The sequence below is a fragment of the Anas acuta genome, chromosome 1, assembly GCF_963932015.1.
Source record: "Anas acuta chromosome 1, bAnaAcu1.1, whole genome shotgun sequence".
NCBI lineage: Eukaryota > Metazoa > Chordata > Aves > Anseriformes > Anatidae > Anas > Anas acuta.
Window position 1 is genome coordinate 2282656 of NC_088979.1, and position 12496 is coordinate 2295151.

Sequence of the window (12496 nt, forward strand, 5' to 3'; positions counted from 1 at the left end):
TTTCAGAGTGCTAGGCAGTCTCGAGCAAGAAGTCACATACTGCACTGTACCAGCCCAGGAGATCTGGGAGAAGGCTGGAGGTAGGGGGTTGAGGTAAGGCAGGCAGCAGCCCCTTGCTCTCAGCTCATCCCTCAAACCATCCTGGTCAAACCATGCAGGCATTCAGAATAGTAATGCCCATAATGCTGGATGTGCAGTAAGATGCTGGTCTCTGGGCTATTAAAAGATTTGTCCCAAGTTGCTGGATGAGATCAGCCTGACCTGGGTGAAACTGGGTTGATTAAATACAAAATTGGAGATGGATTACAGGGGAGGGCTTGGGCTGTACCAAGCCTCGCGAGAGGGTTAGGTGCTACTAAACCTGATACTCCATGGTTTCATTCACATTATTTACCCAGCGCACTGAAGGATTTGTGCTGCTGCTCTTCCCTTTGCTAAAATGATTACATTGAGATGGTTTAATGATGTTTAATGATCAGTCCTGCTTACTCTGTTCTCTCCCAACTCCAGGCTTGTAAGGCTACAGCGATGGAGGAGTTAACTCATACAGAAAAAAAATAAATCCAAATTTTTAGGCCAAATCTCCCCAGAGAGCTTCCCTTTTAAATTTGCAACTTGGATTCTCTTGCCGTTTTTTTTTTGTTCCAAAGCTGTTTGGAAAGGAATAATGTGTCGCGGGCTGTAACGGATACCCACAGCCCAGGACCTCAGGAATGCAGTGTGTGCTAATTAGGCATCCCGGAGCCTTCAGAAAATGCTCCTACTGTATTTACAGATGGACTCTTCCCTGCTCCCCCTTTTGGGACAAGCCGGCTGCCAAACCTGGTTATTCAGACCTAAGATGTTTGTAGCTATTGGCAGCTGATTCATCTTTAAATCAAGGAGGATGGGTTATGTGCATTTGCTTTTTTTTATTTTATTTTTTTCCTCCTTCTGGTGCGTGTTGCTGGATTTGAATAATTAATGTGTGTTGTCTTGCTTCCTGTTTTCATTTCTGTACGTAACGCTAACCAGCAGAGGTTTGAATCATTCATAGCCTGCTTTCTCCACCTCAAAGCTGTAGATGTCATGGGAACACTGATTGTAAGGTGCGGACTTTCTGTTTTTCTCCATTAAATCCGTTTCTGGAGGCAGAAGTAAGTATACAGTCTGTGATCTCAGCTGGGCAAGGAGCTCTGGTATCAGTTTGGCAACTTTATCCGTGGTTTGTCTTGAGCACCAGCATCGTGCTTGCTGTGCTTCAGTCTGTTCCCATACCTCCTGGTCTGTGTAGGTGTGGTGGGGAGGACGGGTGCTGTGTTGTTTATTTTCCTTTCTGCGTGGGGCTTCTGTGCATCTCCTAATGATGTTGATGGAGAAGAGGGGATGATTTTAGGCTTGGAGGCTGTGTCTTGTGTGGTTCAAGTCAAAGGTGCTCAAGTTGCTATGTTTAGGAATGTCTTTTTCTAAACTTATGTCGGATTTCGTCTTTGGGCTTTTGACTTCTCTTATGGAGGGCAGTCTGAAATGGATGAAAGAGCTGCTGCACCTGAAATCTATGGGGTCCTATGGCGTGTGTCCCTGTAGTGGTTCAGCAAGAGGATGAGGGCAACAGCTTCACTTGGTGGGGCACGGAGCCTTCTTAGCTGTATTTTGCCTTGCAAATTTTATAAAACTTCTAAGAGGTGCCTTCTGGTGATGGTATTGATCAACAAATGTGCTTTTTTGGCTGCCCTTTTACACTGAAAGCACTCAAACCCTCCTAAACTGTGTCAGGAGTCTGGGGGATGTTGGCTTAGATGCTGCTGCAGAGGCTGCTGGATGCTCTTCAGAACTGGACAGTAAACTTGAATGGTTTGAGTCTCCTCTGTCTGCTGGTGAGGGTTTTTCTTTAGGAAGAAGGGTCAGTTGCTGGTCTGTCTTCACCCGTGAAGTGCTCTTGTATCTTATCAAAGCGATGCAATGCTATTTAAAAAGGCTCTGGTACCTCCAGCTGTGGATCTGCAGCTTACCATGGTGAAAGCTCATGCCTTTAACTGTTGGCTTTGCTGGATAAGCCATCGTGAGGAGGTGTGTGTGGGTCTTGAACTGCTTGATTTAGGGGTCCTTGTGACAGCCCTGAAATTAAAGTTCTTTGTGTACCTGAAAACGTTAGACTGAAGCTTTATCCAAGCTTCCCATGCTTCCCCTCCCCTGTACTTATGAGTGTCTGGGGTCCAAGTTGCATTCCCAGATAGACTTCTATTTAGTTACTATTATTTTGGGAGAGGATGAACATGCAGTCTGTGTCTCAGACCTGTCCTATAAGACTTTTGGAAGCTTACGAGTATTCCCTTGCCTTGGTTTACTCTTTGAGCATCTATAGACCACTCCTGTCAAACAGCAGCACTGACTGTCATCTTCTCTTGCTTTCTATCCTTTTTTTTTTTTCCCCTGTTGCCATCCATTTAGATTGTGATCTCTTTTGGTACGTAAGGACATATGGATGGATGTAGCTCTTGTCTCTGGAAACCCCAGGTACTGTGCTGTAATGATGCGAAGTCTCCCATCTGTAAAACTTTGAATTATAAAGCAAATGAAGCTTCATGTAGCTTCATTCATAAATGCTCTAGCTGTAACTTCCCTAAAGGACCAGTGGATCCAAGACTTGCACAGAATATGGATTTTATTACTGCTGTAGGCGCTTTCTGTGCATAGCTTCTTGGCATTTTGGATGAATTGGGTTTTTGTTTGAAAAGTCAGCCTTGCCAGCTTTGGCACGCTGCTGTATGGCACCACTTCTCCAGGTGTCTGGGCTGGACAAGAGCTAGTGGCTGTCGAAGAGTGGGGCGATGAAATGCTCAAGCGTAGCACTCCTGGTTGAGTTTGCAATGTGATTCCTGTAAGCCAGCAAATAAAACACCTGGTCAAAGCTCTTGAATATGGAGAGGGTCTGTTTGTCCTTATCACTAGATAAAGAAGAGGTGGAAATGGGGGTAGATGCTGTCCTTTTGAGGTTAGTTCATGAAAGCTTTCTCATAACAACCGTGGTCTTCAGGACACTGATATTTCAAGTCTGATATTTCAGACTTGATGTGCTTGTGCGTCCATCCTGAGGGGGATGAACTCAGGGGATGTGGCTAAAATGAGAAATAGGGGGTCAGCCTAGTTCTTTGAGGCTTCCCTCCATAGGACATGGCAATGAAGGGTTTTCAGATGGCTAAGATACCTTTTTCAAGCCACGTCAGGCTTTGCTGTCAGTGAGGATGTTGCTGCTCAAAGCTGTAGCAGCTTTTTGCAAGACCTGAGCACTGGACATCCTACATATGTGGCCATGAAGCCCTATAGAAAGTGCAATTTGCTTACTGCCTACATACTGCGTGCACTCTGGAAAGGTAACAAAACACTTTGCAAGCTCAATGGCCCTTGAGCATCACTCAACCAGCACTGATTATCCAGGAGACAGCAGCGTGTGGGCTGTGGGTGTGTGCTTGTGCACGAGGAAACTGGAAAACCCCTGGTGGGAGCGAGCACAGCCGAAAGGGCGATGTGACGCCACGAGGCTGGCGAGTGTTTGCTCTGAGGTTCCCATCCCCGAACGTTTACTCTATGAATTAGTAAGAATGTACGGTGACTCGGTCTGTTCTTGATATGAATCTCACCGGAGATAAAAGCAAAGCTTCTAAATATGTAATAATGAGAAAAAAAAAAAAAAGAAAAGCCCTGTGACGCACGGAGCGTGTAATCGATAGAGCAAAGTACTTTCCCTTCAAGCAGTGGTGTTCCCACGCGTGGCAAACTGAACATCGGAGTCAGGCTGGTCCTTTGGGAGTGGATGCTGCTTGGTAGAGAGGGAACTGTGGTGGGGGAAGGCTGCAGCCAGCTCTGCATCCTGGTGAATGTTTGCTGTAAAGGTAGGGGGGAAATATCTGCCTCTTTGCAGCCTGCACGGAAGTGTTAGCTCCTTGCCTGGGACCGTTTTGCAGCCTCCGTAGGATGCTCGCCGTAAACTGATTTAGCTTGGCAGGGTTTCAGCTTTGCAGAGGCCTCTGAATCAATTTTAAGGTTGTGCTTGCAGAGGGTACGGTTCTTTACATTTCAATCATTTCTATGAATCTAATCATCGGGCAGCAAGCAGTCTATCTCTTGCTCTTGTCCTTGTGTGGCTTCTCTCACCGGTAGCTCCTATGAATGCATTCCTCTTCAGTGGTGTGGGAGAAACAGCGCGAGGAAATAAAACTCGCAGACTAATTAAACTCCTCAGTCTTGTTGAGTAACAAGCTGGAGACATTAGCAGGGCTGGGAATAGATCTGATTATCATTTCTTCTCTCTCAATAGCCAGAGGACATGGTTAATTATTAAATTGCTTGTTAAAGTATTAAAACATCACTTGGCACCTCTAACTTCCTTCCCCCCTCAATCTTTTTTTTTTTTTCCTCTTGCTGAAGGGCGCTCCCAGGACCTGATGGATTTCTGATACCCCATTCCTGAGGGGCTGGAAGGAGCATGGTTAAACACCAGCCGCTGCAGTACTACGAGCCGCAGCTATGCTTGTCCTGTCTGACGGGGATCTACGGCTGCCGCTGGAAACGGTACCAGCGCTCGCACGATGACACCACCAAGGTGGGTAGTGGACCGTGAAAACCCAGCCCAGGAGCTTTGAATGCAAGGGAAATGCTGGGTGATTTTTTTTTTTTGTGTTGGTTTTTTATGAATTGCATCTGGAAGAAGTCCTCAGCCTGTGGGTGATAGAACAGATGGGCATGGGTTGTTGGTCTTGGTGCTTCATGGGGTTGAGTGGTATGGGTCTGGTTAAATCTGTCCTTATTTTCCCTTTTGTTGCTGGGGGGAGTTTTTTTTTCTCCTTACTCCTCCATCATTTGTGTGTTTGCTCCATCTTTGGCCAAATATGTGGAACCTGCATTGCTTTGTACGCATGGAAATACCTTTGTAGGTAGGTGAAGGCAGCGGGAGGTGAGAACCAGCTGGGGGTGAACAGAGGAGCTGTTAGAAGTGACTGTTCCCTCTCCTGCACAAATACAGCTTATATTCCCTCTGGCAGAGGGAATCCAGGCAGCTGGGGTCAGACTCGTGTGTCCCTGGTCATTTGGGGCTGGGAGATGGGTCCCTAGGACCTGCTGTGGTTGCAGTGAGGAGGATGAAAAAAATGCTGTCAAAGCTTCAAAGCTGTCATGTGTACAACAGCGATTACCCAAAAGATGAAATTACAGCTATTCTGTGCTCGTGTTGTCTTTTGTGTGTGTGTTTATTACTTAAAGAAGGAGGAGAAAAAATCACAGAGCAAAACTTAAATCTCACTTGCTCTGGCAGTGCTCCCAGGAGACACTTTCATTGCTTTCTGAGGGCTCAGTTTTGCTCTGGTGACAGCTTGCTGTTTCACTTTTAAGTGTATAACCAGGAATCTTTCAGGCTGTGGAGTGCCTCTCTGGAAAAGAGACTGTTAAGGAGAAAACACTTCTGGGCAGCGGATCCCATGCCAGAGTCCTCCTGGTTCTGAATCGCATCAATTGTTGGTGGCGCAGCTTGGCTGGGAGCTCCCATGTGAATTGAGAAGTCATGGCTTGTGTTTGTGCAGCGTAAAACAAATTTCCTTTTGCAGAGTAGAAGTGTTTGTGCTGTTTTCCCTCCTCTCTGTCTGGCCAGCTTATTCTCAGTGACTGTTTTTTCTGAGCCAGCAGCAAGTTTCCTTTGAGCAAACACCCAGGCACATCCGCAGCGGAGGGTGTAGTTGGGTTTTGAAGACTTGGTCAGGAAAACAGTGGGATGTAATGTCTTGGCATGCATGCGTGTACTAATTTAAATACTCAAAATGCCTTATTCCTTACGTCTTATGAACCAGAACATATGTATCTGAGCTAAAAACCCATAGGAAAAACTGCCATTGACATAATTTCTCATTGAAATCTGGCTCCAATTGCACTGATTTTTCTTTTACCTGAAAATACCAGTGGCAGCTTTCCAACACTGCTTGGAATTTCAGTTGTTTTTCTGGCGCTGGATAAGAATTTGCTGTGTTTAAAGGTACCTTGGCTGGTCTCTGAGCCTGTTTTAAGCCTACATGGGGTCTCAACTTCCACTTCAGAGGCACAAATGGAGAAAGCTTATCTTTTGTGTGAGCAAGAAAAGGTCTAAAATTAGCTGCTGACTATGAAAAACCAAGGTGTGAAGAATCTGTCCCCATCTTGCTGTCAATAAACTGCCTCTCAGGTAGTCAGGTGCTGAGATAAACAGTTGTAGCACTATGGGGTGAGGGTAAAAAAAAAAAAAAAAAATGCAAATGAAAGCTGGTTGTCCTCTGAAGTGGTCTATTTGCACGTGTGTGAATACTGACATGGTATTTGGCTGTATCTGTGAGAGATTAGCTAGGAAAATATCATACCATAACTTAAGTGCCTATTTGCTTTGCACAAAGGCAGTGGCATATTGATGACAAGAGCTATGCTGTTACCCTGTATCCATCCCTATAGTAACTCAGCCACTGCAAACCCAGGGTAGAACCAGATGCAGTCTAATAAACCTTTGTAAGTGTAGTTTCTATTATATATATTAAAATATATATATATTCCATGCTTTGTGAGGTCTTGCAAAAATCTAGAGCTACCTGAGAAGGGAAAATTAAGGTGTGTATATGTTACATCCATACATTCTGAATATGTGCTTTGCTTTCTGATAATTAGAGAGCAATTTATTTTAGATGGCCGTGATGCACCCTGCATTGCTTTCTATTCAAAAGATCAAGTTTTCTAGAATGAAGAGCTTTCACTTAACAGTGGGCTATGACCCAGCCTTGCAAAGAGCATCCTTGAAATCTGATGATCACGAACGTTTGTTTTCTGAATAGCGCTGCTGCTCAGCAGCCAGAGTTTTAATGATTCTGCTCCTCTTCCTCCAATTTTATGCAGCTCAGGCTTCCCATGAAACGCAAATTTGCATGAAAATGAGGATTTTAATTGTAAGCTTGAATCCCAAGTTTGTTTTGGGAGACTGTGTGCTGGAATTGTGATTATCTCTTGCATTCCTAGAATGGCTTCGGTTGGAAGGGGCCCTAAGGATCACCCAGGCTGCCCCCAGCCCCATCCAGCCTGGCCTTGGGCACTGCCAGGGCTGGGGCACCCCCAGCTTCTCTGGGCAGCCTGGGCCAGGGCCTCAGTGCCCTCAGAAGGAAGAACGTGCCTCAGCTTTCCTGATCCCACCCCTATACTCTTCATTTCTCCTTTTGAGAGTGCAGGAGGGGGGCTGAAAGCAACCTGCGCACTTGGTCTCCTTTTTAAATTGAGTTTAAACAGCTGGAAAATTTCTTCTATTGCGTGGCTTCAGATTTACTGGCAAGGTCTCCTTTCCTTTTTTTTTTTTTTCTTTTTAGTGAAAGGTATGTAAAAGAAAAATCATCTTCCTGAAGTTCAGACCATGCTAATCTCTGTAGCTGGTGTGAAGGAGCGATTTCTGCTCTAACTACAGCTTGTTCAATGGTTATTCAACCAAGGAAGTCCTTAGGAAATCAGTGCATCTTCTTAACAGGGCTCTATCTCCCTGAACACAGAAAATGTGGATAAATAAGCTTTGGTTTGTAGTGGCCAGGCGTGATTTAAAAGGTCCAAAGTTCAGATGGCAACTTCCAAGGTAGCTCCCGGACAGCATGATCCTGTTGATGGATTGCCAGCAATTAAACACACAGAGAGCAGCACGGCTAATTGCTGCGTATAAACACAATGCTCCATGTGCAGCTTGTGTACTTCACCCGAAATGACCTCCTGCTGGGTATTACACCACCAGAACAGCTCTTGCTTCCAAGGAAGAGTCCAGAGCTGGCTGCAGCATCTTTTAAAATCCATCCAGAGCTCCTGCAGGATCAGTATCCACATAGGAGATATTGATGGGTTGTGTTGTATAAACACGAAGTTAGATTTATCGGCTGGTTTTGTTCTTTTTTAATTGATTCCAAAGTCATGTTGTTTGTACACAGCAAATATCACACCTGGGAAATCATCCTGGGCAGGACTGGGGGAAGAGACGTTCTGCAGAAGAAAATTGCAATGATAATTTTTAATCTATCCAGCAACGGGAAGTAGCTATGTTCATTGGCTGGCTGTTTTTAGTGGTTACTAAATATTGAAGTCTTGAGAGTTTTGCAGTTCTATTTAATTTGCTGTCAAAGGGGATAAAATAATATAGCTATTTGCAAAGGTCTTCTCTGCTTGATGACAGGTTTGATTGATAACCATGCTTCCCAGCCATCAACCCTTCTGAGATACAAGTGGAGGTGAACAAAATGTAACGGGGATCTCTTCTTGTGTCCCCCATTGCTACTGAAACTTTCCATCTTGTCCTATTTTGGTGCATATACCATCTTCTTGGCAGTTTTGGAGAGGAAAAAGAGGCAAGGCTAGGTGCCTGGTTTGATTGCATACAGAAGGCAGGACAGTCACCTGGGGGTTGAAACCCAAATTGGCACCTTTGGATCCCAGATGACTGAAATTGTGGAATTTCTGTGCTTTTTGTTCTTCAGTATCATCTACAACATATTTAAATGGAGGTCTCTTCATCTACTGCATGAATGGTGCCCTTCATGGGATTTGTACCACCTTTTTTACCTCCTGTTACTCTTGTGAACACCCCTGGGATGTTGTGAGTGAAAAGAGCATTGTTAGCAACAAAATCCCTTTCAGAAATTTGCTTTCTGAATGCCCAAATCCTAGAGCTGTTAACCTGAGTGTCTAATAAACCACATTCTTATTAAGAACCTGGAAAGATGGTGAAACTGGAGCTAATGAGGTGCAAATCCAAGTGCAGGAGTGGATTACTTTGCAAGCCTTCGAGGCAGTCAGGACTGATGGTCAATGAAACATGGGGCCCTCAAGGTTGGATTTTTGGGTTTTTGTTGTCCTAAAAATATGACTTGTTCAGAATTTATCACAAAACAACAACACAAAACCCCTCATCTTTCAGTGTAGCACAGAAGCAAGTTATTTAAAGTGGCTTTTTGCAGTGTCTGCTGCAACGCTTTCCTTTCTGCCTCCATCCTCTCCTGACATCTTCAGTAATTGCAGCGGAGATGTTTCCTCATCGCTGCTGCTTTGTAGGCATGCTGCTCCCATCAGTGAGGAGCTGTCAAGCCCTGAGCAATGCCTTGGCATGCATCAGCTCCTCTACACCCAGCAGCAGATGCTTCACGGTCCGTGGAGCTCAGGAGCTGTCAGGTTATTATATTAGAGGCTCTTTGGAAACACCTTGAGCCAGGAGTGTCACTCCGTCCCCTGTCCCTCTCAAGTAGCTGGCTTTTATACCTATGCTGGGCAAAATACTGAGAAGTGTTAGGAACACCTGGGGCTGCTCGGATTTAGTGCAATAAAAATTTCACAGGGCTTTGAGTGCCTCGAGCTCCCTGACCTGAGGCTTCTGCAGAAGATGGGCACGTCCAAGTGGGAGGGAAGGGAGAATTTCCCAACGTGGATGGTTCTTGTACAGCACCCTTCTGGTTTCATCCTCCACCCCGTGGTCTAGTGTTAATGGCTGGAATTGCTGATCTTTGGGTGAAATGCCAAAGCCTTCAGCCCTCCCACATTTATTGTGCAGCATGAAGCATCACTAGCCCCTCTAGAAACTTGTTTTTTTGTTCTCTAATGGTGTAAACTGAAGCACAGAAATCAAAGCTGATCTGTGACGACTTGGTGGTGGCCAGAACAGATGAATTTTAAATCCCAGGAGTCACACTAACATGGACACTTCTGAAATCTCACCAGATCCCGTGAATATACTTAGGGGCTGCCTGGTGGTGCTGGGTTTTTCCTTTTGGTTTTGAGGGGAGAAGCTGAGCACAGGATTTGCATTGCCTCGGGAACTGCAGAAAGCTTGGTGGCTCAGGGTTGTGTTTGCTGTGGCTATAACTTGGCTGCCTGTGGCTTCGTGCTCTGTGTAACAAGTGGCCCACGGGCAAGGCTGATGTTTTCAGGGGTGATTGAGTAGCTCTTAGAGCAACGGCTTGAAAATTTCTAATACTTTGTCATTACTGCTTTATTCAGAAACTTTGAAGCAATCCATGCACAAGCTCCCTGCGATAAACAGCCAGACCAGCCCCCCTCGGATACACAAAGGTGCCTTGTGACTTTTCCAACGTTATGGGCCTCCAGGGTTTTATTCGGATTGTGGCATTTCCTCGTTATAGCTGCCAGATGTGCTCCTTCCAACTGTTTTTTCTTTATGCGTTGTACTAATTATCTGGGTGAATAATTACATTTCTGGAGCCCATTATTCCTCCTGCTTGCTCTCGTGCATTTTTAGGGGGTTGTAGCAGATGCTGCTGCTTCTGTCCTTCTTGAAGCCACTGTACACATTGTGTTGCCTTAAAATGCAATTTGGGAAGGTGAGCTCAGCATTACTGAGTGTTGGTGGGTTGTTTGTCCACTTGAGATATATCAGAAAGTCTCAAAGTTGGCAAGGAATCTCCAGAAACACAGAATATAAACCTTAAAGAAGATTGTAGGGATGGACCTTTATTTCACCCCGAGTTTTCATCCTGGATGGTAGTGAAAAGCAACCTTGAATTAACAGCTTAAAACAGAGCTCAGTAGTTGTTGTGCATGTAGTATGTAGAGACTAGTAAATCCAAGGACTGGTGGCCATATGCTCTCTGTGCAGGAAAAGGAGGCTTTGGGAAGTTGAGGTGGGAGAGAGGAAGAAAGAAAAGCAAGGAAAAAGTATAGGGATAAAGGGTTTAGAAAATCCCTCTTAAATATTCCCAGGCAAGCTGGGACAAAAGGGGATTTCTAATTTTTTCTGATATTCAAGAAATCTCCATGTTCTTTCTTTATTCCAGCAGCAGCTAGAGGGGAGAACTCTTCTACTCTCCCCTCCAACCTCTTGTCTATGGTTTCCAGAGAGAAGTAGGCTGCCTGTGCTTCCCAGGGAATCCATTACATATTATCATGGGGTTTAGCCAAGTCTTTGCTAGGAAGTACTCAAAATGTGATGACTTCAAGCTTGCTGTGCTCAACTTGGGGAGAAAAAAGGCTGAGAGCAGGTAGCATCGATGCCTTGGAGCTCTTGAGGATAAGCACAGCAGAAGGAGGAATTAAAGGCTCGTGGTTGGCTGTGAGGACCCTGATTTCTGACCTGTTGCTGGAGTGAGCTTCTGGAGAGAGGGGCTGGAGTTTGCTGTGGGTTTCCAGGGTCAGATGTTGGAAAGGACAGGAGGAAGCTGCAGCCCATCGTGTTGTGCTATGTGCTAGGAAAGCTGATTGGAGACTTGCAAGCTGTGTTTGGTGCCAAAACAGCAAGAAAAATGACTTTGGATGCTCTGGTTTCATTTGAGATGTTTTCACCCTGATTGTTTCCTTCAAGATTTTTCTCTGAATTCCTCCTTGGATGCTTGACTGTGCTGGTGTTTCCATGACAATCATCCAGATTTTGGTACTTGGAGGAAAATCTTGATGCGTCTACATCCTCCTAACACAGTGTGTCCCAGCTGGGATACTACAGACCAAGCTTGCTGAACACACCTCTTCCTTAGCATTTTTTTCTTTTTCTTTTTATAGTCTAGAAAATTCCAAAGTGCTCTGTATCACCTGTTGACCAGTTATATACATGCCAAGGGCAGAATATATGTGAGCTGATGCATCCTTCTACCCCTTCCTACCAGCCAACAAATGATGGCAGAGGGCAGTCATTATATGGGCAGGCAACACTTTAGGAACAAACCTGGTGAGGAGCAGAGCTACCCCAGTCTCTGCTCACGGAACTGATGCTGCTTTACAGGGGGTGACAACGCTGGTCTAATTAGTGCTAATAAATGCTGTAGGTAGCGTTAGGGCACGCATTGGATGCTGCTGAGCTATCAAAGCATCTTCCTCTATGGGTATGTGCTCTCCTGTTGTGGTCAAAGCAAAGAAATTGGGACTGCTGGGGTACTTGAGAGAGCGGTGGGGAAAAGCAGAAGTGCCCGGAGCCAGATGCATCTCCCTGCATCCTTTTAACTTCAGCAGTGCTCATTTAGCAAGAAAAAGCAGAGAGTTGCTGTAACAGATTAGAAAGCAGACTGCCCCTTATGATTTAAATAAATGCTTTGTGCAAATGCCTTGGTTGGTGTGTGGTGTGTGAGGGAAAGGCAATGGGTTTGTTATGGCCCATGGGGCAGCTGAACACGCTCACCAGAAATCAGCGGTGTTGTTGGAGGAGGTGCACCACCGCTGTCCTCGATACGGTGTTTTGATGGCATGCATCTCCTAACCCTCTGGTTAAATAAATGTAAGGTGTCTGAAATGTGCAGATACAAGGGGGAAGAAGACAGACTTACAATGTCTCTCCCTAACTTCAAAGTATCTAGTGCTGCTCGTGTAGCTGCAGGACGATATAAATTAGTTATCAAACCATTCCTAATAAATTGGGTGTTTGCTGTTAAAATTTATTCCCTTTGAGTAAAATGGTAATAATTCAAGATGGCTTAAAAACATCACGCGTCTCTGAGCTGAGGCTTCCGATGGCTTTTTTTTTCCTTTTGGAAAAAGATGAAGCTGTGAGAAG

The 12496-nt window shown here is 45.2% G+C and overlaps 1 protein-coding gene across 5 annotated transcripts in view; it reads left to right on the plus strand.

Moving 5' to 3' along the window:
- The window catches only part of GDPD5 (glycerophosphodiester phosphodiesterase domain containing 5), a 156009-nt gene that overhangs the window by 50367 nt on the left and 93146 nt on the right, over nt 1-12496 (plus strand). For 4 of the 5 annotated variants that reach the window (XM_068691458.1, XM_068691706.1, XM_068691536.1 and 1 more), the window contains exon 2: nt 4408-4582. In XM_068691458.1, the coding sequence (XP_068547559.1) occupies nt 4466-4582 (117 nt within the window). In that variant the 5' untranslated portion in view covers nt 4408-4465. Of the gene's footprint in view, nt 1-4407; nt 4583-12496 lie in introns of those variants that run through there. The other variant, XM_068691793.1, reaches the window with a different exon arrangement.